Source organism: Dicentrarchus labrax, unplaced genomic scaffold (assembly GCF_905237075.1).
Source record: "Dicentrarchus labrax unplaced genomic scaffold, dlabrax2021, whole genome shotgun sequence".
Taxonomy (NCBI): Eukaryota; Metazoa; Chordata; class Actinopteri; family Moronidae; genus Dicentrarchus; species Dicentrarchus labrax.
Window position 1 is genome coordinate 6,334,494 of NW_026136724.1, and position 27,847 is coordinate 6,362,340.

A 27,847-nucleotide genomic window follows, 5' to 3' on the forward strand; every position below is an offset into this window, starting at 1 on the left:
TCAGAATGAATAAAATGCAGGTGTATAGTAATAGCAAAGAACCGCAGTGAAGAGGAACCGCAGTTTTTACCTGCTTAACGCTAAAGTGAAGCCCAAAGGAAAAAGACAAAAGCTCCCTTGCCTCTAATTGAACAGAGAAAATCTCAAGTATAAACCTTCTACTATTGCAGTTCATATGCAGCACTTGCAAACTGGAACTGAAAGAGGCAAAAAGACACATTTTTTAACCCAAAGCTGAGCTGCTTGCATCATTCACTGACTCACGCTGTCAGTGTGGGTATTATTCATTTAAATTGCTAGCTGTTATTAATTTGTGAGACTGCAGCTCTCTGTGAGTTATGAGCACTATGGGTTTATTGTTTTTCTTCTTATCTCTGGTGTGCTGGACTGTAATTAGTTACAGTAAACAAAGGATCAGGAAGGCGTCTGGCTTAATGTTAATAAATAAATAAAATCCTCAGCTCTGCCTCTGAAAAGAGTAACAAAACTCCAGTCTGTTACCCTGAACTATACTTTTGTCATGTAAAGACCCAGCAGAATCTGACCAGCGATCACTTTTTTGTGGTCAGCTATGTGTGTGTGTGTGTGTGTGTGTGTGTGTGTGTGTGTGTGTGTGTGTGTGTGTGTGTGTGTGTGTCTGTCTGTCTGTCTGTCTGTGTGTGTGTGTGTGTCTGTCTGTGTGTGTGTGTGTGTGTGTGTGCGTGTGCTTGTGCTTGTGTGCTTTTGGTTAAAGTGGAGCAGAGTTTTAAATAACAGAACAGTTTGGTTTTATTGGACTTTTGTGGAGCCGAAGGGCTGCAAAGGAATTTGTGATACCCATCTGGCTGGACATAGTGGGGTGTTACCTGACACTGTATGTGGGTGTGTGTGGGTGTGTGTGTGTGCGTGCACATGTGTGGATTTTTTAACCCCCCAGCTGTTCAACTGTATTACCACCTCCAATGCAGGGCCCCAAATTCTCACGGGCACCTCAAAACTGCCTCCCTTGTCCCCACCAGAACAACTGGAGTGCAAGACACTCCACACACTCTTTTACACACACACACACACACACACACACACACACACACACACACATACGGACACACAGATCCCAGTGATAGGCTTGTCTGATAAGGTTTTATATTGCGGCTTTAATGCTGTCGTGTCCCTGTGGAACAATGCGCGGTTTGTTCAGCACTCAGAAACAATATCCTTCGTTTTAATATGGAGCCTAATCTCATTAAGTCATAACCTGTGCTTCTGGACTTCTCTGTGAGGCTTCGTTCATTCAGCCGGACAGGGGAGATGAATGGGAGGCATCTCCTGTGCGGCAGCATTAGTAGCGGGGCACAAATGGACCACAAAGGGTCCCAAAACGCCTGGGCTCATGCATACAGTGTGTGGACAAATATGTGATTTTAAAACTGCACTAGACAACATTTCCTTATAACCTAGTGGATGAAAATCTGAATCAGAATCAGAATTGGGTTTATTGCCAAGTAAGGTTTTATACGTACGAGGAACTTGCCTACACAAAGTACTTTTTAAAGTGTAAATAAATAAAGATAAAAATGGGAAGAGAACTTGTCCTTATTCCTTATCCACAAAACAAAAATCTTTATCTCCTCCACTGGTAATTCAATAGTTGAGATTTAATTCAATGGGCAATTAAATGGCCGATATTGTCCCAGCCATTAAATGGACATTTAATTAGACGGGTAAATAATGGTGATGTGCGCTGTCCTATCAGCATTTAAGTTAAAATGTTCATTATCCAGATACCAAGCTATAGATCGTCTCTCTCCCCTCCCTGCTTCGTCTGTGTGTGTCCATGTAGTTAATGGCCATGTGCATACTTTCTAATGAAACCTTCAGCAGATCAGACAGAGGCTGACGGAGTGAGATAAGGCGACAGAAACATTGAAACGGTGAATGAGAGAGAGGTCAAGCGTACTAATATAACCTGGTGACACACAACACAGCTGAATGCTATATAAGTTATAGTCTGGCCCCCGGTGGTATGCGTGCGTGCGTGTGTGCGTGTGTGTGTGTGTGTGTGTGTGTGTGTGTGTGTGTGTGTGTGTGTGACACTGAGGTCAACAGGTGACACGTTTTATGTGACACGGATGTCGTGTGCTCATCAGTTATGGCGGTCGTCTCTGAGTCCTTTCACTCTGCAACAGATATTTAACAGTAGTCAGTTTCATTTGTAGTTCACTGTAGGAATGCTACTCATTATGTGTTGACAGAGGGCTTTACTTATATACTTAATGCTAAGAGCTGCTCAAGGAGAAGGAAATAGCACGTTGGCACTATTCAGAAAAAAACTTCCAATCAATTTAACAATTTTGTTTCAGTTCAAAAGGCACTTTTGACTTCTTATATTGCCATGGGTGACTGAATTGTGAGGTTTTATTTTGGTTGTCCTCTGACTTTTCCTCTTGCGCCACCATGAGGTGGACATTTTTTAATTTAGCACCATCATCAGGTCATCCAGTTTTATTTGTCTACTACTTTGTTTTATGACCAAACACTTACAAAACTAATGACATTCCCATCATTCTCAGCTGCATGTTGCTACTAATGTGTGCTAAGATGGTGAACATGCATGGGAAGCACAGCTGCTAAACATCAGCATGTCAGCCTTCTGAGCATGTTAGCATTTAGCTCAAAGCACCGTTTTGCCATATGCTGCATTCACATGAATTCAGACAGACTGTACACTGCAGACACCTTCTTGATGGCACGGGACAAACAAAGTCTGGCGGAATGGCAGAAATGCATGACAATATGTTGCTATGCTACATCCTTTGATCCACTCGGTCCTCCACAACCATAGCTTTTGCTGCGCTGTACAGATATTTTGTTACTCCATGATTTGGTTCTAAATCAGCTTAAAACATAGTTTGTTTAAAGCTGACTGAAAAAATGATAAAAACGCTCCCACAGTCCCATTCATCAGCCTTCAAACTAAACCCTTCATAGATGGATAGATTCACTGAACCATACAGACACTTTCACTCTTGTGGGTTGGACACACAGGCTTTCTGTCCCTGGAGGAACACAGTGCTTCGTTTAATAGGACGACAGTAATCACATCTACTGTTAAAAATCAGTTTGTGTTGGTGTAAATGCAGCCGATGAACGATTCCCTCATCGCAGGGATTCGGGCTAAATCAGCCCCAGGAGTCCTGTAATCCAACACGGTGCTATTCATTAGTGTTCAGCTCACTGATCCCAACACTAACAACACAGAGATCCAGTGAATCCTCCCTGCAGCAACTCCATCCCAAAAATGCATGTGGTTAAAGAAAAAAATGATTCAAAACTAGTCACTATTAGGCTTGACTTCAATGCAGTTACAATGATTAAATACACACTCCAAGGTTGACAACCTGCTGTAGACCAGCTCGCTTTATTATTTTACAAGTAAAACTATGTTAGATTGAAAGAAAGTTCATTCAGAGTTCATGCTTGTGCCCTCTCTTTCTGTGTCATTGAATGGCGTTACAGGAAACATAAGAAATCGGTAACTGAAGAAGTGCAAGGGTCAAGGACAAGGGGATACGCCAAAACAGTCAATTTTAACACTTCATCACAAAATCACTCCTGGAATGAGCGGAACGTGATGGATTGATGCAAGAGGATCTGAGGGGACACATTAGCCAGTCGGGAGGCTGAAGAGTAGAAGGTTGTAATTTCACGAGCCTTGCATTTGTGATTGATTTGGCAACACCCGTGGTTACCGTGATAACAGCAAGTGAGGTTTAATATCACAGCAGACATTCCTTGAGCAGCTACTTTGTCAGAAATTCATCATAAGAAACACTCGTATCCGTTTACAGCTCGTTCTCCTTTTTCTCTGCAGTATTTGAAATTGATCCGATGACCAAAAGTAATGCATTGTTGGTGAACGATCTGATTTCGTTAACGAATGCTGTACATTGGGTTTTCTCTGATTGCTTCACAATAAAAGCCACCATGTGTTTCGTTATTTGAATGCTTTTAATGTGAATTATCAGAAGTAGGAAAGGTTGGGTTTACATTAGCAGTAACTAATAACAGCTCTGATACAGCATTAGAAAAGTGAACAGTATCATATCATTATTTTTTATATCATTGAGAAACCCTTAACAATAACACTAAAGTACCAGCATGCAACATCATCCTACCATGCTGTACTGAAAGCAAATTCCATTTTAGCTGTGTGGTCGTTAATAAATGATTGATTGATTTCCCGTGATTCTCTCTTGTGAAGGTAGGCAGTTTAAATCCAGGGAGGAAATGGCAGACTCCGCCATAAACAATGACCACGACTATGTATTTATATGGAGAAGTAATTACAGAATGTAAAATTATTAAATTACTATTACTGGAACAATTGCAACCATACATAGCGTAAAAACAGGGTTTTATATTTAATTAAAATCTTAATGATTATAACTTATTATTATTATTATTATTATTATTGTTGTTGTTGTTATTGTTATTGTTATTATTATTATTATTATTATTATTATTGTTATTTCTTCAAAAACCATACAGACAGCTGTTCAGATTATTGAGATGTAAATTATTGGAAATGCAAATAGAGGACTTAATTTCCAAAATGCTGTGCTTTCCATTTGGTTAAATAAAAAAAACGTAACTTGCATTAATCCCATTATCAGCAACAATATTGTAGTGTCATTTAAAATGTCTGTGTCTGTCACAAAACAAACTGCATGGAGTGCTGCTTGGGTGTCTGTTTGCTTTTTGTCAGTCAAGCACTTGAACTCTCCACTACATAATTTAACAAACATGCTTATAAGATCAGACCCAAAGTCCTTTGCTGTGATAGGAATTTTAACAGCCACCTGATTGACAAGTGAGAGCTAATGATCTTCACTTCTGCATTGCCTCAACATGTTTTGGCCATATTTCATGTTTATGAGTGGTGCTCTTTTGGTAAATTACCCTCAGTGACACTTAAGTATGAGTGGAGCTTGTAGTCAGAGTATCATGTGTCTGACTGTCACACATCCTCATTTGGCTTTTCATTTTGCTTCGTTATTCTGCCTCACACTGACAGCCGTCGAGTCATACTCACTCATGCCAGTACACAGGGAATAGTTCAAATTGGGCTGAAGCCAACGTTTGCCACACATTTATAACTGGAAACTAGTCTTTACTCCATCAGTTTTCGCTTGGTTCAGGTGTTGAGGATGAAGGTGTATAAATGCGTGACGATGAAGCAGAACGATGCATGTCTGTTGACCTTTCCTATATTAATAAAACACCATCCATAGAAATGTCTCGTTGCCACAGCAGTCCCCTAGACCTTTAATGTCAGGTCTCTGGAGCCTCCTGGGAAATCGGATAAAGCAGATAGAGTGCAGATGGGTGGAAGAATACAGTGATTCAGCTGTGAGCTTCATGCATGGCCAGCCCGCAGCAATGAAGTCCCATCCCTATCTGCTGTGCTCTTAAAGCTGAGCACTGGTGTCTCTTTGCTCCTGGCTGTTTACCTGTGCAGCCCTGTCTCATCTCCTTATTCCTCCGCTGCCTCCAATGACTGACAGTTCCCGTGTCTCTCTGTCTCTGTGTCTCTGTAGCTTATAGTACTACTGGCTCACCACTACTTTAGTAGGCTGTTGCCATTTTATATCTCCGAGAACCATGCGTTATCGTCAGTTGTCTAAAGCAGTGGTTCCCAACCTGGGGGACGCCAGAGGTTGCAGGGGGTGCGCACAACTTTGTCTGCTGAGGTTGTGAGGTTACCAACATTTAACCCTAACCCTAACCCTTTACAAAAATTAGATTTATAAAATCCCAATAACACACCCAGGTGGATAATCAAAACTCTGTTTAATCCAAATTGAAACATATTTTTGGTCCATATTTTAATTCATTAAGCTATTTATTACCTATTTAGTTAACCTTTCAGAGTCATGATGCTGTGCACAGGCATCAGGTGCATTCTGGGTCATTTTTATGCCTTTATTACAGACTGTAGAGAGAGATGCAACATCCCGGGGCGTTTGTGCTCCATGGTTGGCATCTTAAGCCCTAAGCCACGCTGGAACCCTGGCAGCTATACTTTTGATGGTTTGTTTCTCTGTTACATAACAGCAGTTGCAGAATTACGGTATTCCAGGCCTTGCTGACCTCTGACTCTTGAACCGTTTACCAATGTTATGAGGAGCTCAAGATTATATAAGAATAAGAGCTTTGTCCTAGTATTGTCCTCAGTTTGAGCAGGTCAGTGAACGATGAATATTAAAAACATGAATATGGTTTGTATCCCCCCCCCCATCCGAAAGCCTTTGTGTCACTTCATTGAATCAGGCTGCTCAGACATAGTTGTTGGCGGAGAGGTGTTATCCATCACTGCAGGGAAATTGACTTGGCCAGCTCGTTCCTGTGAGTGCAGCTTCACTTAAATGTTTCAAAGGAACTTTACTCAGTAGTCACATCAGGATGCATCCGCTGACTGACCTGTTACTTCACTTTTATAAATGTGTACTCATCAGGTCAAGTCCGGTGTGGCCACAGTGACCACATGGGAAGAAAATACATTTACTTTAATACTTTACTGTGTATTTCAAAGTGTCTTTTATATTTTTGAGGATGTTTCAAATGCATTTTTTAAGCATGTCCACTATCTGATTATGCATTTCTAATGCGTAAATTAAATTATAGCTCAATTTCAATTGTACGGTTTCCCTATTTTAGGTCAAAGAAATATTTCAAATACATTGCCTTTTCAAATGGAAATTCTGTTCAGTAATAAGCTCTCAAAAATCACATTGAAACAGCAAGTGATCCTTTGGGTATATTTGTGTGCGTTTGTGTGTGTGTGTGTTGCGGTGCTATGCCAAAGGCAAATTAGATTAAAATCCCTCACAGTGTGATGTTAATGAAGCCATTATTGACGCTACAACCCCACAGTCAACTCCATTCTTCACTCTTTCCCCTTTTGCTTGCTTTCATTCATTTCTCTCCTCAGTCTTTCCTCCTTTGTGCTGACATGAATATATTCATCAAATACACAGAATTTATAGACGGCAGTCTGAATGACAGCGTAGTCTCATGCACGTATTACACTGAGAAAGAAGGCTTTAAATAAACTCCTGAAGTTATTGGCGTTATAAGAGACGTACCATTGATTTAAGTCTGTTTTTGTCCCCTATTACAATTCCCTCTCTCTTCACTCTTTCTTCCGTCTTTCTTCTTTGTTCCTCTTTTCACCACCTACTTATATACACAGACAAGCAAGCTGCATGTGACCATGTCAATCAGGTCAGGCCGTAATTGTCTTAATTTTTGAATATATTGGTCTAGTATTTGTCATTCCCGTCAGTACAGCATGGCACAGTATAGAGCTCATCATCATGTGCCCGACACTGTCTTATCATTTCTCATTTGCATTTCTTACACATTCCAATTCATTTCATTTTCCACAATTTATTTTATTTTAAGGACTATTAACTTATTCGCAAGGTCAAGAATAAACTTCATCTTGCAGTGAAGAAGCATCACAAAAATTCTGTGATTACATGTAATTATAATTTGTTTCAGGGCCTAAGAAATGAGTCACCGCTCAGACTTTTAAAGACCTTTTTTGATCTGTAGGTAGTCTGTTTTTAGCTCTTCATCCCTTAGCAGAGAGCTCCCTGTAACCTCCAAAAGCAGAAAAGAAAGAAAATATTTTTTACTTTAAGCACGCAGTCTCTGTGGGAAAGAAGCAAAAGTGAGTTAAACAACTGTGAAGTACCACAATAAATCCCCCTGTGGCTGCTTCGGTATCAGGGTTTTGTTGAATATTCATTGATGCAGAAGATTTTACAGATGATACAGAAGGGTTTTGTTGTCACAGAAGATGCACTGCATTGCATGTCTTCACGTCTTCACGGTCACACGGTGTCACGCATGTGCAGTAATTTAGCCAGAGTTTTTCATCTGGCTGCTGTAAACAATAGGATTATACTGCGTTCATCTGTGCCACATGGACAGACCTAATGTAGTAGATATGGTGGTGGTTGCCCATGACCTAAATCAGACTCTACACAGAGCTTTCATCTTCTTGGAGGAGAGGTTTTTGGTTTTTCTGTGCACAGTGAAAGATCAAGAAAGAGGTGGATGTATTGTTTTATTCCTCTTACTTCTGATGTATTCATGTTGTTTGTGTACCAGATAGTTTTGATATTGTAATCTCTATTAGAATGTGAGCCCGGCTCCCTCCTCCTCCTCCTCCTCCTCATCCTCCTCATCCTCCTCCTCCTCCTCACTATATAGAGGGTAGCTCAGCAACAGGCTTTATCAGATTGTTTGTGTTCTCTAAGTGCTTCTCTGTGTGAGTTTTTGAAGACATAAAATATGCCATCTGGTTGTGTTTTAGGTGTCACTGTCAATACCCATGCATAGGCTACATTTCTGTCTGCAAACCACTTAACAATAATAATGTTCGAGTCATAAAACACATGTTTTTAGTATGTGTCACCTTAATGGGAACGAAATCTTGGCAGCGTTGGAGTGTTAATGTTGGGATTTTTGGATGTGCAACTTTCCCACCAGCAACATTATCCATCTGCTGCAGATTATTAGAAAATATACTGGTTAGCGCAGTGTTCATTCCTGCCATGGAAAATGCACCGGGTGTATGTTTTATTATACAGATACAATGGATTATCTGGTAATCTGCTGACCATCACGGAGAGGATTGTCAAGCAGGAGGAGAAAGAGCAGACGAGAGAGAGGCATGAATATAAAGGAAGTGAAAGGAAAGGAAGAGGGAGTTGTGCGTCTGTGTGTTTATGTCCAGTGTCCTTACATGTCATGTAGCAAGACAAGACGGCTAGAGAGGGACATAAAGCTATTAGCGAATGTAGGAGAATTGGTAGCACTCTAGACTCACACTACACTGAATCCTCCAACTGTGACTTCATACATCATTGTATCCTCTACTGTCCCTGAGTGAAAATTACTACCATGAAATAGATAGCTGTGTCTGGGTGTGGGCTGAGAAAAGTGGTGTTAATGGCAATGCACCATCCTGTACCCTGTAAAGTGGTCTACTGTTTGGTGATAACCAGAAAAAGTGGTACCCAGTGCATGTGTGACCAAGGGCTGGTGCTCAGCTTCTGCCACAACCCAGAAACCTGAGTGTGTTGCACACAAATTATTTTCCAGCTTAGAAAAAACTGCTTAGGTGCCGTGTGACTGTAGAGGGAAGTCACTGTATGTGTAGCAGCAGCTGATAGAATGCCCCAAACTGTCCAATTAAAATCAAACTGATGACTCAGAATAAGATGGTAGTCACTGTATTTGCAGGCAAGTTACGTATCTATGAAAGGCATCCTCTGAATGGCAGGAAAAGTCACACGGCAGCTGGTTGTGGTTTACCCTGTCAGTCTGTGCATTTGTGTGTGTTTTTGGAAATGCAAAATGACACTAATAAGCATTCTCTTACTCTCTCTACTATAGTTGTGGCAGCAGAGCCGCTCGTCCGAGGCCTGAGGAAACTCCCCGAAGATATCGACTGGTCGTACTCAGGTCAGTAGGAGCTGTTTGCTGTTTAACCTACAACAATGACTTTTTAACTGGTCTCAATTTAAAGAGGTACTCCACACTTGAACACACTTAAGCTGTAAACTAAAGGCTGTAAAAATGTACAGCCTGTAACTGTAAGTACTGGTGATATAAATGGTGATAGTATCTTAATATTTAGGTCATCTGTTGTCAGTCAAATATGCAACTTTATTTAGTGACCAACAGTGTAAATCAGCCCAAGTTGCAAAGTACAAATTTAAGAAAAAAATGTTTATTTAAATTATTATTTTTTTTTAAATGTCTTCATACGTATGTTTCAGAATCCGTTCTACATCAATAATAAAAGCATTAAAACACGAGCAAAATAAAGTATGGTACAATTGGAAACACACAGGACCTGTTTCTCTATGTTCTTAGATGACTCAAACTTGATTGTTCAACCATCAGTCAGTGACAGGAAGTTTCAATTGGAAAGCCCCAAAGGTTGAGTTGCCCTCTGCTCGCCTATCCAAATCACACAGGCATTTCTTAAAACAGACAGTACTCGGGACAGTGCCATCAGATTAGTAAATGTCAGTCTGAGCAGTCTGAATATCACTTGAACTGAAGGAATTGTCTGTTAAGATCTCCCGTGAGAGAGCCTTGATCTGCCTCGGACCATATGGTTGGATGACATCAGCTAACTCAGCACAAAGCTCCTGCCGGGCTAATCTGTGGTCCGACAGAAACAAAGAGTGGAAACAGACAGACAGTAATGGTCCCAGAGGGAGAGATTAGCTTCTTAATGATCGGGGGGGTCAGGAGGAGCGATCACGCTCAACAGGTCATCAGTGGGCTACATACAGACCTATTCAATGTATTAACCTACACCCCAAATGGATTGCTGGTGATAATTGACACATGTAATTGGAAGCTCATAATACTTTGATGATATATAACAGAACTGCAGTCCACATAGCCCTCTCATGGTAGATACACCAAGTATAAAACTTCACTTTGTACAAGCCATTCTTTCAGAACTTCCTCCAGCACGACTGCAAATTAGACCAGCAGCTTATTAGCTGAGAAGTTTTTCACCAGTTGGAACAGGCACACGAAAGCTATATTGAACACAATCAAATGGATAATTACTGATAAAAGTCTCGGTAATTGTATTAATTGTAGGAAAAGTGAAAACAACATTTTTGATCCTGCTCATTATAAATATAACAGCTTTATTTTTCAGCCATGATTGTTTCTCAGAAATAAGTATTGATGGCCTGTAGGGACGTTTTGAGCAGCCGGTAATGAGAAGAGAGTTGGCAGTGCTGGTCTCCGGTGTGCTGGATCCAGTGTTTGGATGTGTTCTTTGAGGCCCTGCCTCTCAGCCGCTTACAAAGACACACAGTTAATGCCACTCTGCCACTCAAAAAACGTGATGCTGTGTTCAGGAGCCAAAATGATAAAAAGGAAATGAGTTGCAGAGCATTTGCACAGTAATGAGCACTGTATATTTTTAAATTGAATTTAGCAGAAAGTGTGTGAAGATTTTTCTTTGTCAGTCTGCTCGCTTTTAGTCAGTCCTTTTATCTACATTTCTAAAGATTCCCATTAAACCATGACAGCCAATGCCAGGTAAAATATGTTAGTTCCATGTGCAGTGAAATGACTTCACATCACAACACTTCCACATTCTAGGAAATTAAATGCACAGTATGTCATTTCTGCAGCTAGGGGCTCTCTCACCTTAAAACACTAATAAAAGATGTAGTCTGATGATGACGTGAAGTAGCGTGGGATAATGGGAGGATTTGTTTTGATTGTTAAACAACCGCCATTGGTGATGAAAATCTATCTGACGTGGCTCAATTATTCACAGATGACGTACTGTATTAAAGTTTTATTCAGGTTACGTTCAGTCATGTTCACCGACTTTCATCCCTCTCTCCGACGTATCCGATGAATTCCCCGAACATTATAGCAACTAGAGCAAGCAAGGAAAAGCACCGTTGACTGAATAAAATGTCTGGGTTTGAGCATTGTTGGATACGTTTGGGATATTTTAAGTACAGTCTCAACAGAATAGGTCTGGTGTTTTTAGACATTTTAATATGGAAAATGTTACATATTATGAGTCCAATTATAAAATATGAAAATATTAAATTATGAAATTATATATAATGGATAACAATTCAATATAAAACCCCAAACTGAATGTTTTTTGAGACATAACCAATTTGTTGAACTACAAGAAATGACACTACATTATTAATTGCTTGTGATGGGTCTGAACACCCAGTTAAATTAACTTTGCACACAACGTTAAACATGAAACCTCGTCATGAACCATGTTTTAATGGACTTAAATTGATGCAGTGACTCAATCCACATACACACACACACACACACACACACACACACACACACACACACACACACACACACACTTAACAGTACAGCTGTGTGATTGTGTTTATTCGACATGTTCCTGCTCATATTAGTCAAAGCAACATGAATATCAGAAGATGTATTTTCATCTTGCAGATTGTTTTCTTTCCCTCTGTCAAATCTTAACAATCAATTCTCGCACACATACACCCCGTCTGTCAAAGTGTAATCGTTTTTTTTGTGTGTGATACACTGAAGTGGACATGAATGATGAAAAGCCTGTCTGCAATAGAAATGAAGTGTAGAAGCCCTTTCCTTTCCCTCCATGTCTTCTTCACTTCCATTTGTAATCTTGCTTTGTGTTTTACTTTCTTTCTTTCTTTTGATTATTTCTTCATTCTGTACTCTAAACTTCTCATTTTCCTCTCTGTTGGGTTTGGAAGTTCATCATCAAAACTGAAGACAACTCAGTGGCAGTTCATTTGGATTCAGTGTAACAGTAGCCATTCCTGCCGTGTGTGTGTGTGTGTGTGTGTGTGTGTGTGTGTGTGTGTGTGTATATATATATATATATATATATATAGTGTACACAGTCTTGTTTTTCTGTGCAGCTCTGTTTCTTGCCTTGTGCTGTGCACTGAGCTGTGAGTAAAAGCATTAACATGTGAAAGAAACTCACTTCATTGTGAGGCACCGTGCACAGCTTTTTAGTTGGGTCAGAAGTGGTGATGGTGGGAGGGGGGGGAGCAAAGGGAAATAAAGGGACATAAAAGAAAGGGGGGGCAGGAGAATGAGTGACGGAGAGTTGAAAAAGAAGAACTCAACTGAAAGGAAGAGAGGCAGAGGAGGAAAGTTTAAAATTAGGCTAAATCAATATCATAATACACCATTTTTGTCAAACAAACCATGCTTGTTTGGTTTGATTTTTATCAATTTACAGAGGGGAGGGCAACTGAAGAGTCAGGTGATAATTTTAATGTTAATGCAGATTTAAAATCATATTTATATAGTGTCAGAATGTGTATACCTGCTGATGATCTATAGTTGAGGCAGAGATGGAATAGAAATTCCAGTTTTTATCAGTAATGTCTGTGCCAGCTTGGTTTCTTCATTTTTGGTTGATGTAAATCTTGGTAGCTTGGTAAAATGATTAACATTAAACCTGCACGTACACTGAGATTCCCTGTTCCTCTTCCTCCATGTTGTCCTCATCATTCCTTTCTGCTTTGTCTCCTGGGGGTCCCTGGGATCCTTCTGCCTGGAGGACACCCCCCAGGGCCCCATCTGTTTTGTGTGTATGTGTGTATGTGTGCATGTGTTTGTGTCTGATAATGCAGAGTTTCCTCTTTCAAGCAAATGCAGTAGGATGAAGTACGAAGTAGGATACTGTTCCAGAAATCACAACAAAACTACAAGTTTGTATAAATTCTGTAGTGATACTGTTCTGCTACTACTTGTTTTTTGTATTGAAACAGCATTATAATCCATTTCCAAAGAGTTCCTTACCACAGATAAATCAATATGAACCATCAGAATAGTTATATACAGTTATTTCATATCAGTGTCTGTCTCCCTGTCTCTTCTTAGTCTTACCCGGGGGCAATCTAGGCTTCAGTACTCCCCTAGTGCTTTGCCTGGGGAGCACACACACCTACATACATATTTTAAATATGAATACTTCTTCCTGTCTGCATAAGTTCATAAAATTCTGTCCTTAGACCATTTCTTTGTATTATAAATGATCTGATTGAAAAGAGACGTAGACTGTGGCAGACACCAAATGATTTATATGTTCACATTTGGAATCAGATCACGCTCTTGGTTAAATAGTGCAGCAGGTTCCAAGAAAACATCATGTATCTATCGTTCATTAGTACAGCAGGATCATTAGGATTAAACTAATACAGACAGCATGAGAGGCTGTGTGACGGCTCCATCTAACCAAACCCCAGAAGAATCCTTTATGTAAAATATACACTCATCATGAAAATCCTAATTCTGGATCAGTATGCAGGTGTGAACAGTTTATAGTCATCTAACATTAAGTAATTTGCTGGTATGTTAACATTAAGTGTAACTGTCACAGATGAAGGGAAGGGAACATCAAAAGACGCATTTCTGAGATAATGTGGGTGCAGTTTTCCCATATACTGTAAATGAAGTCCAGACCAACAGTAGCAGTGTGTGGGAACCCCCCCCCACAGCCTCCTCATTCATTTCAAGTCCACTGCATTGATGCTGTGTGAGTGCCACTGCAGAGGTCTCCAAAAAAGCATGAAGGCTAGTCCACCAAGGAGTTGAACCTGGCTCAACTTTTGACGCAACATGATATCATCTAGCTGCACACTGCGTTTTTGACAATCATATACACAGGTGCAGATTCCTGGTTGACGCCATGATTCTTCTGTTTACCACAATGGCTCACAATTGTTGAGACACAGGAGAAAAATGCTGTTATATGACAGATGTAAACTCCTATCTCATAGTTTTGTGCTGTGCTGTGTTTTGGCGTTCAATTCAAATTGAATTCAGCTGCACAGGGGAAATGTGGTATATTTAACAAATAAAATAAAATAAAAACAAAAATAAAAATATAATAGAAACCTGGAATTTATAGCTGTATACAATAAAGCTGAATGTGGTCCAGTCTGATAACTGGAATGAATAACTGTACATGTGCAGTGTTACAGGGTATTGTGTAATACAAAAGAAAACACTGTTGTGCAGGTTAATGGTTAACAGTTCAGTCAGTGGAGCTGGGAGGTACTGGGTGCTGTGGCGTTGTGGAGTCTGATGGCTGATGTTACAGATGAGCCTCCGAAGCGCTTTGAGGCACGTGGCTGGATTAGTCTGTGGTTGAAAGTGCTCCCGAGCTGCCTCAGCTCAGCGTGGAGAGGATGAGAGGGGTTGTCCATGATGGCTTCCAGCTTCCCTCTCATCCTCTTCTCAGTCACCATCTCCACACTGTTCAAATCCATCACCAGTCTTCACCAGCTTGCCCAGTTTGTTAGCGGCACAAGTCCCGATGCCTCCTCCCCAGCACACCACAGCAAAGAAGATGACACTGGCCACTACACACATAGAACATCCATAGTAGCCTCGTGCACACGTTCGAGCACCTGACCCTGCAGCTCCCCTCGGCTCAATGGAGAATTCTAGTGTCTTTCAGCTTGTTGTTTTGGTTCTGCTGACTGCAGCTTTAGCATTTTGGTTCTCTGTCACCGAACTTTGGATCAATCCACAGCAGCAAGCTGCTTTCATAAAAAAAAACATCTACCTAGCAGCTGGATGATAGACGACGCAGTCACCAACTAGCTGGTGAACAATGTCACTTTAGCAGCAAAAGAGCAAGATATTATTCTCTTTTTATCCACAGGAATGTTGCTTTGAGCCTGCTAGGTGTGTAAACAAGAAACTGTTTGCTGACATGTTTTCCTTACTTATAGTTTTTGATATGTCAGTGTGTTGTCAGCCTGTTCTGCTGACCCAAGATGCTAAAAAAAGAAAAATCAATTAATACTGCTTTAATGCATGACAACTTCGGATGAGTAATACATAATCCCACAAAATCAGTGTAGTCCTTTTAAAACAAAATATCAGACAGTCTTCTTCCTGCAGTATGATTACGTAATGTTTGTAGAATTGGTTAGCTGTTGAAAAGCCTGTAACCTGAATTCATTTTAATCCATGTAAGTATCCGTTAACATGTCTTTGTTGATTTTATCATCACAATTCTAATTAGAGGGTTTTAGTGTCCCATGAGGGTCTAAAAGCTGTTGTAGAGGCTTTTCCACTGTGACAAGAGGAGAACGCTGAAGCTTTGATCCCAGTTCTCTGAGCAACTCTCAACCAGGAAGCTGTTCGGCTGTGTTTTTTCCTTCTCACATCTCATGTGTCTGTCTCTGTGTGTGTGTGTGTGTGTGTGTGTGTGTGTGTGTGTGTGTGTGTGTGTGTGTGTGTGTGTGTGTGTGTGTGTGTGTGTGTGTGTGTGTGTGTGTTCACCACCCACTATGTTCTCAACCGCTCTCTTAGTCACCAAATATTTAGGACTGGCTTCTCTTCTGCTCCAGTTGTTGTTCAGTCTTTGGGGCTGCTCCTGGAGCCTTGTGGGAGACATGAGGTAATGATGCAGAGGGGTGTGTATGTGTGTTCCATTTTCATTCGCGAACACACACTCTCCGCCCCCCATTTTCTTTCCTCGTTCTTGCTTGCACCAGTATGTGGCTGGGTTCACACGGCCATGAGAGGTAACTGTGTGACCTGTGATGGCTTCAGTATCCAAAAATTAGAGTCACACAGCACACTCACTGTTTGCTAACCTGCCCAGTTTTATCTGTCTTCCATGACAGTCACAGGTAGGCAGATTGGGCTATACAACATTTACTCATAGGCAGGAGTCATCCCATTTAATGTAAACAGGTGGAGACAAAGGGGGGATTTGGTTTAAGTAAGTTTTGAGGCACTATTATTTGGTAAACCTTCACTGGATAAGTTCAGATAAACAGTAAATCAGTTCAGAGAGCCAGTCTGCCATTGTTTAATATTTAACTAACTCCACACACAGAGTCTTGTCCCGGTCGTCTCTCACTCCAGAGACTCTTTCATATTCCCACGTCTAGACAGAGCAGAGATCACATATAGAGCATACGGGGACTTCATACCCAGAGTCTTTTTTCTTTTTGAATAATCTGACAGCTCTGATTGTCAGATACGCTGGCTGCTGATGTTTGTGACAGTCCATCATTAACATTGTAGATCTCGCTGGATGACGTGTGTGTGTGTGTGTGTGTGTGTGTGTGTGTGTGTGTGTGTGTGTGTGTGTGTGTGTGTGTGTGTGTGTGTGTGTGTGTGTGTGTGTGTGTGTGTGTGTGTGTGTGTGTGTGTGTGTCTGTGTGTGTGTGTGTGTGTGTGTGTGTGTGTGTGTGTCTGTGTGTGTGTGTAGTCCTATCTCTGCCATTCATAATAGATTCATTTAGTAGCTTAGATCTTGTCAGCCTTAGGCTCACTCCTTTATGTCAGTCAGTGTGTGTGTGTGTGTGTGTGTGTGTGTGTGTGTGAGAGAATGCATTCATAGACATTGATTGCAGAATAAAAATGACTCAAGTCTCTTCTCACACAAAGGAGAAATTCTTATTTTTCTGTTCAGGCTTCTGCTGTGTTATAATCGAAGAAGCAAACTGAGAAACTGATTGAAGCCTGCTGAGACAGCACGATTGCTCTCTAATAGCAATATTGAGATTTCAGAGAATAGGTTTTTTTTTTTTTTTTGTCCAAAACATTGTAGGTGTTCTATCATCTGCAATCATCAGAAACTTCTTCCTCTTTGTGCCGTAAAGCATTTTTCCTACTGATCTGATCAGGGAACTGTTGAGGGTCCAATACGACATGCAAGGCGTAGTGATGGGCACGGCACTTCTTCTGAGTGTACTGAATCGCAAGACATTGTGCATAACAAAAAATTCATTTGGAACATTTGTTCAGTGCTTGACCGAATTGAAGCAAAGCTCACCAATCAATTCAGCTCGCTAATAGGTCTATTATAGAGGCTGCCTTATTTGTGTTTACAGTAATTAAATAGTGTCAATTCATTGATTTGTGATTTGTCATCAGTTCCAGCTACTTGAATGTGGCTTTTTTTATGTTTTTGTTTTGGACTGTGGATTGGACGTTTCTTTAATTTCACATGCTAATCTGTTAATTGAAAAATATAAATATAATATAATAAACATATTAATGGACAATGCAAATACTCACTAGTTCTGAACTAATGCATCTAAATCCACAAAATGCTACATCTCAAACCTTTCAGGATCTAGACTGGGGTCCTGGATGCGTGAGGATTTATGTGTGGTTTATTGTGCCAGCCAGACAATGATGCAGATTCAGAAGCACCGCTGTGGGTTAAACTGAACCAGCAGCCGTTTTTTGCTTTTAATATTTGATACATATTCAGCTATTTTTGCCAGCAGTGATGCAAACAGGAGCAGACAGTCCCCCCCAAAAGTCAAGCCCTACATTATTCAATTTAATAATCCTGCATGTTTTCTGAACAGTTAGCTCGCTCAGCAGTGCAGAACCTTTCCACAGAGGGTGAAATCAGCTTTGTGTGTGTGTGTGTGTGTGTGTGTGTGTGTGTGTGTGTGTGTGTGTGTGTGTGTGTGTGTGTGTGTGTGTGTTTGTGTTTGTTTGTGCAGTCCAAAGGAGCTTAATTGGTGTAAGCGTAGGCAGCAAGAGAGAGACAGACAGTGCACACACATCTGTGTCTTTGTGCACTTCTTGTATATCTGCTTGGAACACACATCTGTGTAGTGTATCTGACAGAAAACACTTTCACTCTCCTCCCTCCGTGTCCTTTCGGTTCTGTCTTCCTCTGTCCTCCCCCTCTTATCCCCTCCACCCATTCTTCTCTTCAGTCTGTTCTTTATCGCCTCCTCTGCTCCTCTTTGCACTCCTACCTTTGTGTCCTCTGCTGCTGCATCTCCTTTCTCCTCTTTGTCATCTTCGCTCCTCTCCCGTCTCACCTCTCCTCCCTTGAGAGTGAGGGGTGAGCTGAAGTGATCGGGCTGTAGTGGGTAAAAAGAGCAGCAGCCGCATCAGGTGTAAATGGTTTCTGCCGTGACCACTTTAACAGCTGACTGCTCTTTGAGCTGCTGCCGAGCACAAAGTTTCTTCACTAAGTTTCCAGACATCTTTACTCCTTTTTTTCCCCCCTCATCCTTTGCAGTGTTACAGATTTAGTTCATAGATCAAACTGAATGAAATCTACATTTTAAAGCAAATCATGTCAAATTGGGTTATTTCGATCTTGAACACTTGAAGCATAAATGAGCATAAATCCCACATGGTTGAACATTAGCAAATATCTTTCAATTCTTCCTATAGAAGTTAAAATTTGTATTTTATTGTGTTTGATAGGCCTATTATCTATTCTGTTAATATATATAGAGAGAGGGAGAAAGGGGAAAAGCAAGGAGAAAACAATAGTATAATACTGCTTATAATTTTTTCTCAAAACTGCAGACTCTCTGCTTTAAAAGTCTCCCGTTTGAATTTGACAGCAGTAGGTACACTGGCAGCATCAGCAGACTTTATTCTGGGACTACTAAGAAAAAGCAAGTGGAACTCAGAGATATGAAATGTAATTTCCATATTTAATCATCCAAATTTTACTCTTTGACTCAATGTGAGTGGGTGTGCGTGTGTGTGTGTGTTTTATGGATTTAAATGAAGACAGGAAAGTCTAGCTTCGGGGGATTTTTGTTATTCCTTTCTCCAACCTGTCAGCTACTTGTTGCCATGGTAGCGTTATGTCAGAAGACTAACTCGGTGTGTGTGTGTGTGTGTGTGTGTGTGTGTGATGATGCTGACTGATGCGGCTGCTGAGGCCAGATGTGGTCATTGACACACCGACAACCCCCTGTCATTTCCCCAGCACACAGATGCATGAGTACACTGCTCGCACTTTCATGCAAAATATAGGTCACGATGGAAATGTGCAATAATATGCACTGTGATCAACGGCTTCGCTAAAAATACGAAACTGGCAGAAAACAACACCTAATTTAGAACGATCAAACATGACAATAATTCAGTTTTGACCTCTAATTATAACATTTACCAGTATTACAGATCTCAGTGGCAGATGTGTAAACCTTGCTAAAGAAACTGAAACTAGAGATCTCGTTTATTTAATTCGTACACAAACTGAAATGTAAAAACCAAGTCAAAAGTCATTGCGCCAGGCCGTCAGAAAGTTACAGCAGCGTGAATGCAGGTCCCCGTCCCACCACAACCTTTTTTTGTGTGTTTTTACATTTGAATGAGCCATGCTAGCTGTGTCTGGTTCCAGACCAATGAATCTACGCCTAAATCCTCGATGTGCAGGCAACACGAGAAAGGCATCAATCCGTCTAACTCTCTGCAAGAAAGTGTGTGTGGGAAACATGTTATGGTCTCTGATGCGGCTTATAAGTCGACATGATTGACAGCCAGAAGGGGTGCTCTCTTTGGCTGACTCGAACACACTGTTATTGGCAGGAGCCTGCAGTAAACATGACAAGTCCACTGTGTACATGTCACTGTTAAAATGTGACATGTCTTCACAGAAAACACAGGTAGCTCCTTTTTCATTTAGTCTCTGTTGTCTGTGATCTGTTGTTTGTGTGCAGGATATGATACTAGACTACTGTTTGTTGGGTTGCTAAGAAAAATAATCTCCACAACGATCCTACTGGAGTCTTTATATGTGCACATTTTGGACTATTGTGTCTTGTTCATTCTCACATCACACAAACAGCCAAACACACATCACTCCAGCTGTGTCCAGAAGCCACAGTATTACAGGAGGAAATTAAACAATTGTTACTTGTGGACATGTGACTAGTAAACAACTCCTGTAAATAAAATGCTGCTGGCTGTTGCTGAACCAGTGGGTTTAGTAGACATTTTCACCAAAATCTTCAGTCTGTTTCCACAAGTTCAACTGTATGACAAATCAGGCAGCAGTACAGCCAAGATTTTAATGTAGTTGAACTTGGGATAAACAAGATCTCTTTCTCTCTCTCACTCACACACACACACACACACACACACACACACACACACACACACACACACACACACACACACACACACACTCCCACCCAACAAGGAATGTAAAGCCAATACCTGTTAAGTCATGTGTGACCAGTTACAGTTAAACCATCTGCTCTGACCTCATTAGACCCATTGTCTTCACTGTGTACTGTAAAACACACTCACACACACCAGTGACAAAGCACTGCATAAGAAGCATCTAATGACGCTTTCCCATCATCCAGTAAGTCTTTGGTCCACATACAGTGTGACTCATAGAAAATAGATTTTTTTTATGATAATATACTTTTTTTTCTTTTTTCCACCTGTAATCCAACAAAATTCTTAATGATACTGATGTGTGCTATATCCTAATCTTTATGACAGTATATGTTTTTGATCTCTTTATGTTGTTGTCATACATTACATTATTTGTCAGTTTTTCAGTGTTCTCTACTTTGTTTTTATCTCAGAAATATTAGTCAGCATAATAAATGCAGTTGAGACGCTGAGACTTCCCTGGCTGTGCCTGGAGGACATGACTGAATGTTAAGAGCGGATGAATGCATGCACCGTAAATTAACACATTCACTCATGCAAAGACAACGAGCTGCTCGTGCTTGCACACATATATATATGTATATATAAGTATATACAGCAGTACACAGGTACTGTGGACACGTGAGTGAATATTTTACACACACACACACACACACACACACACACACACACACACACTGCATGTCAGTAAACGTGAAGGCCCCCCCCCCTCAAAAAGGAATATTTAATAGCTCACAAAAAAAAATACAAAATTAAAAAAAATCTTATGAGCACTGAAACAGAAGGATGTTCCTTTTGCTTTTCCACCTATGCTGTTCTGATTGGGGATTTTGTGTTGCATGTTTGGCTGCAAATTTTGCCCGTCCTGATGCCGTTCATATTCTTGTACATTATTCATGGGAAAACCCTTGTTAAAACACACAGAGACACACCAACACACTCCTCATCAATAAGTATAAACAGAATTCATGCTGTGCAGTCCCCCCTGAAAAAATAAAAACAATTCTGAAAATTCATGCACATGCACTCATGCATTAATAATGCACACTCGCATGGAGTGCAAGGATAAAGTGGGACCTGAGGCCATCCAGTAATGTTTCAACTACAGTTTGACCATCCGCCCTCGTTAGAGCTGTACTCATTTCACAGTTAGCATACTGTCTGTAAACAGAAATACACACTTTTAGATGTATTGTGCAGGTATATTAAAGGCGCCACGTGTAGCATCTCAACATCCATACACCATGACTGCATTTAAAGGGCCAGTGTGGAGGATGTAGTGGCATTTACTGGTGATATTTCTGCTGGTAGATCCTCCTAAATGTTCCACACTGGACGTTTTTTTAAATTCTACATCGAGTGGGGAATCTGCTCGACTCTTTTAAGCACAAAGCCGCAAGAGGGCGCTGGTTTAACAGCAGGGCGCAGCTGAGCTTCCAGATCTTCTGCTGACAACAGATGAACACATGAACATTTATTAATTTATTTTGTCTGCCACTCTCTCTCTCACATACAGGTACCCTAAACCAGCGCAACTGGGGTAAAAAGTACCCATCCTGTAACAGTGCCAGGCAGTCTCCTGTGGACATCGATGAGATGTTCACCCAGGTCAGGCTGCAGTACCAGAATCTGCAACTCGAAGGCTGGGACCAACTGACGGCGGAGTCCAGCACCATCCACAACAACGGGAAGACTGGTAGGTTGATGTTCCTGTACTGTTATTACTACTATCTACTGTACATCTCCTGCAGAACCTGGTTTTCTTATTTGAGAAGTAGATCAAATAATCCACAGGAATTACAAGCTTAATTTGGCCATGATCAAAACATCGTCGAAGCCATGTCTGCAAAGTCATACTGCATAAAATCCAACTAGAAGCAGCAACTAGAAGAGGAAGATACGGTCCACAGTAGATTCAATCTATGGAAATGATTTTGACATTATTCTGGTGCTGTAAAACATGACATCTTAATCCCTAGATGTGGAGAGGAGCTTAACTATTCCACATACAGAAAGAAAATCATTCACAACTCAGAGGTTAATGAGAGAAAGAAGCAGCAAGGATTTAAAGGCGAAAGAGTCACAAAGTGAGAGAGAAGATGGACCAAGTAATTGAGAGAGAGGCAACTGGAGGGACAGCAGTACCGGGGAATCATGTGGAGAAGGAAGGATGATCGATGTCGAGAGGCAGAGATGAAGCCGAGCAACAGAAAAGAGGCAACAAAAGAGCAAAAAATGTATGTAGAGAGAGAGAGAGCAGTGGAGAGACATTGTGAGGAGACAGTGAGAGGAGAGGCAGCGTGTGGAGTGATGTTTGGCCTGATAAACAACTGAAAGCTGTCTGAGTTATCGTCACCATCTTTCCAATACAGCCTGGGCCGTGTCTGTGTATGTGTGTGTGTGTGTGTGTGTGTGTGTGTGTGTGTGTGTGTGTGTGTGTGTGTGTGTGTGTGTGTGTGTGTGTGTGTGTGTGTGTTTGCACCCCCTATTTGTTAATGGTTCTAAAATGAATCTTTTTTTCTCTGTGAAGTCGGAGAGGAAATTGCATATTAAAACAGATATTGCATAGCTGTCATGATATTATCAAAGAAATATATGGCCTGCACAGTCTCACTAAAGTGAATGTTATATCCTGTTTTGAATCAACAAAGTCCTTCAACAAAGTAAGCTGAACAGAGTCTGCTTTAATATGAGAGCAAGCATCACACAATTTACATCAAAACCTGTGTGTTAAGCCGCTCTCATCGGTGTTTTTAGGTTAACAATGGATGTGTAATGTGAAAAAAGTTACCACCCCAAATATCACCTGACTCAGTTCCCCTCCTTTCTTTTTCTCTTTTTTTTCTTTTTAGCATCTTTCAGCATTGTTTTAGTTCTGTGGCCTCCAACTTTACTGTTTTGGTTCAGTCTCACTGCTCTCATCTGTGCCGCAGGCAGTTTCCATCAAAAAAGCTCTAAAAAACTTGTTTTATGCTTCCTGCCCAGCACTCAATTGCAGACAGAATTAGCAATCAGCTGGTGGACATAGTGGAGTGTTTGGCTGATAAGAGCCAAATATTTTCCTCAGCAGCAGGTGGACTTTAAAAGCAGAGCTAAATGGATAGCTGAATACCAGCCCTACATCAGTCAGGTGGCCAGAAATTCTAAATCACAGCTAATGTTGCTCTGTATCTGCTGGATGTGTAAATAAAAGACCTTTTGCTAAGTTTGCCTGGCCCTTTGCTGCGTGTCATCTCCTCACTGGCTCCTCCCCTTTCCTGTCACTCTTCAGCTGATAATGTGACTGTTTTCTCATACGGTATTGTTGCTGAGTCATCATGGACTGCCTGTGGATTGTTGGACAGATGTAGATTGTGACTGAAGACATATTGCATACTCCAAACGGTGGAAGAGGCTATGGTGATTCACTCACTCATGCTATTAATGAAGTGTATATTGGCAGTATATATTGCTATTGTTTATATGGTAATAATATGTAAATGTTCTCTTTTGGTTGCTCCCAACTGGCCAAAAAAGTCAATTAATGCAGGTTCAAGTATTGTTCACGTTAATTATCACTGTAATTACAAAAAACAAATGTTGACTGCCAGAAAACATTGCTAACAGACCAGAATATCCACATTTAATGCATGAATAGATGAACAGATCCACACTGTAGCAGTCAGACACTCTCATATCCTTTTCCCTGCTAGATTTAGCATCTTTGATATGACTGAAGATGTGTTTTGAGTTACTGCTTCCCCCCATCTCTTCAGTTGCTTAGAGGCAAATTTGGAAAAAGCTTTGGAGCCTGGTGGCCAAGTGGCAACCACCACCGCTGACTGCTGGGGGACTGAAAGACGTGGCAATCAACCACAGCCCCCCAAACATCCCCCTGATTAAACCTGTTGTAGGAAAAGCTTGACTCTGGCAGTCACCAATAAAGGGGATTGTTTTTTTCTCTGTAACAACAGGGTGGTCAACATAAAGGTTAAACTGGTGTGTGTGCATGTGTGTGTTTTAGTGGCCATCAGTGTGGAAGGGGAGTTCTTTGTGAGTGGAGGAGGGCTGAGCTCCAGGTTCCGTGTTGGTAGAATCAGCTTCCACTGGGGGCGCTGCAACGTGACCTCAGATGGGTCTGAACACAGCCTGAATGGGATGAAATACCCTCTGGAGGTACAGAAATACACAACATCTGTCGCCTATCCATCAACACTTATCGTTCACACATTTGTCTCCCAGAGTTCAGCTCACCTACCTGCTTCTCGCTCTCGTTTAGATGCAGATCTACTGTTACGATCCAGATGGCTTCCAAAGTCTGGATGAGGCTATTAGGGAAGGAGGGAGGACCGCTGCCTTGGCTGTGCTCTTTGAGGTGGGTCAGCCTGTTGAGTTTGAGATCAATCTGTGATTATAATAAAAGTGTATATTTGTCTGCCTGCTCCACAATAAAAGCTCCTGTTCTTTTCCACAGATCAGCCTGGAAGACAACGAGAACTTCAGTCCTGTTATAGAAGCAGTCAACACCGTCAGCAGGTTTGGTAGGTCTCTTCTACATACAGTGCTAGCTCTGGGTCATCACTGGGTAAAAATGTATCCTCTACAAAGAAAGTAGCTGAATTCAGCTGGTGACTAATTTAACTAAGTATTTGGTTTTCTGTTTACCAGACAAAATCATGATTCTGTAGGATTTAATGGCATCCAGTGACCACAATGACAACAGATCCTTCTAAATGATACAAACTGAACCTTTAACATACAGTCTGACATTTTTCAAATGCCATGTCCCAGGTGGTGGTCCTATATCTTGAGACATTTATTACTTGTTTGTTTGTAACATTTTGTTTACTGATGAGACTTTTTATTTTCCAGGTAAGAGCGGATCGATGGAAGCCTTCACCTTGCGGTCCTTGCTTCCAAATAACACAGATAAATATTACATCTACAACGGCTCACTAACTGAACCTCCCTGCTCTGAGACGGTGGAATGGATCATCTTTAAACACACTGTAGCTATATCAGAAACACAGGTCAGTAGGTTTTATTACACACACACACACACACACACACACACACACACACACACACACACACACACACACACACACACACACACACACAAACACACACACACACAGGTGTCCAATGCCAATTTCTTTCATTCATAAAGAAAAAGCTTCTTTTGAAATCAATGACAGCGGCTCTAACTATTAAAATGGTATTATTGTGTCTGATGAAAGGCTGATGCTCAGTTCAATATTAGGCGTATGCAGTCATAGTGCTTCACAATATTGAAAAAAGAAAAGTTTTCTATAGCTTTTTTTCTGTCATCAGCCTACACTGGCTTTAAGTTAAAATGGAAAAACATCTTTTGTAAAGTTATTGCTGTCTGTACTGTCTGGTTGTAGCTGTGGTTGGTTTTAGGTCAATCTTCTTTTACATCTGTGCACAAAATAAAAACAAAATGTCACATTGAAGTGATGCTATGTGACAGTTTAACCAAAATGTGATCTTACAGAATAGAGTTTTTTGTTGTGGCATGATCTGGTAAAAAATAAGGAGGCCCGTTATGCAGCAACAACACAACCCGACACTATAACGTTACTGCAGCTTGATCGCAGGCTGAAGACCTTTAAGGAACTCTGAGGAGCGGCGACTTTGGATGAAATCGTCTCTGTAGTAATTATCAATTATGTAGCAGACTAATGGAGAGTGAATGAGGTCATGAAAGTGGTTGTGTGTATATTACATGTGCATATTTGTGTGTGTCTGTGTGTGTTTGTCTGTTTGCATGATTGAAACGGGGGTGGCAAGGCATGACATGGGCACATTGTAGCGAACCAAAAATAGAGCAGCGCTGTCTCTCTGCCTCCGCCTGGCACCAGCACAAACCTCTTAAACAAACACACACTCACAAGCATCAGTGTTGGCTTTATTTTGGCAACTGCATAGAAACAGGGAAGATGCACAGACACATGTTTATTTTCTTTGTTTCGGTTCCTGTCTTCTTTCTGTTCACCCATCCTCTGTCTGTCTGTCTCTGTGTACCCAGTTGGAGTTGTTTTGCGACGTGATGACGATGGAGCAGGCTGGGTATGTGATGCTGACAGATTACCTGCAGAACAACTTCAGGGAGCAGCAGCAGCAGTTCATGGGTCAGGTGTTCGCCTCGTACACCGGAGTGGAGGACGTGCTCACACCCAGTACGTCATCAAACACACAAACAAAAAGTTTACCGCATGTTTGTTTCAGTATCTTTTATTTAGACTTTTAGGTCATTTAAATGCTCTTACATCATGATATGCTGAGTGCATCTTCAGCAGCAGAGTCACTGCACCTTGTACATGTGCACCTTGGTGTTACCCTCTAATTGTTTTATAATGTTTCTGCTTTATTTGCTAAAGTCACAGACTAGGTTTAAACCTCTGATGTTGTGGTGACATGGTACCATTACAAACCTCAGCTAACTGAGCCAAATTTAGGTCTATGACCCAAATCTCCATGATTATGTGAAGTGGTAAACATAACTACATGCTTCTCATTACACTGTAATACTGCAAGTTAAACCAACGTGTGTCAAAATGGTATCTAGATACTTCCACTGTTATCAGCAACAATTTTTTGCACAATTCAACCCTTTTTCCCCTCAGCCCTAACCCAAAGAGCTGCTCTCTTCAACCACTGTAATCTGTTAATATTTCACCATGGTTTTTTTGTTGGATGCTGTTTTATGGAGTCAAATAAAGCTCAGGAAAAAAAATGTGAATGGTATTTCTAAAGCATGAACTCAAACACAAAACAAGACGGACAGAAAAATGTCCATTATTTTGAAATAATTTTAAAATCAATTAATTTCAATTAAGTTTTCTTTTTTCTAGTCCCTTTCTGTGTCTTTTCCACCTCTGCTCTTAGTTCTCAGTTTTGTTTCTGTTTCGCTCTTCTTGTTCTCTGTGCTGCTGAGCCTGTTTTGACACGGGTGGGGGCTCAGTGCCCACAGGCCATCCAGCAGCTTGCTAGGTGGAGAACTGATAACTGTGCTACACGACTGCAGCTTTGGTTCCAAGTTTCTTCTTTGGTTTACAGTGTTGCTTTTTCTGTTTACAGTTTTGGATTCACATTAAGATGATTTGACAGAATCATTTTTATTTCATTTACATTCCGCTTAATTTATTGTATTTTTTAGTCTTTGGAGCTAGTCATGTGGCTTTTAATTTTAAAGGCAGAGATCTCAGCAGCCAACTGAGAAACTGGTATTGATCAACAGTTGCTATTAACTCCCTGCAGATACAGTATGTTATGCTTTGGTACTATTAAAAAGTCTTCCTTATTAGGCTTTAAAGACGTCAACCCAGAG

At 40.9% G+C, this 27,847-nt stretch overlaps 1 protein-coding gene across 2 annotated transcripts in view; it reads left to right on the top strand.

The window, feature by feature from the left end:
* The window catches only part of ptprz1b (protein tyrosine phosphatase receptor type Z1b), a 68,771-nt gene that overhangs the window by 23,837 nt on the left and 17,087 nt on the right, over positions 1-27,847 (top strand). For both annotated transcript variants that reach the window (XM_051392161.1, XM_051392163.1), the window contains 7 exons: positions 9,448-9,516; positions 22,031-22,210; positions 24,518-24,669; positions 24,773-24,868; positions 24,968-25,034; positions 25,366-25,523; positions 26,546-26,696. In XM_051392161.1, coding sequence (XP_051248121.1) covers positions 9,448-9,516; positions 22,031-22,210; positions 24,518-24,669; positions 24,773-24,868; positions 24,968-25,034; positions 25,366-25,523; positions 26,546-26,696 — 873 coding nt within the window. The remainder of the gene's footprint in view (positions 1-9,447; positions 9,517-22,030; positions 22,211-24,517; positions 24,670-24,772; positions 24,869-24,967; positions 25,035-25,365; positions 25,524-26,545; positions 26,697-27,847) is intronic.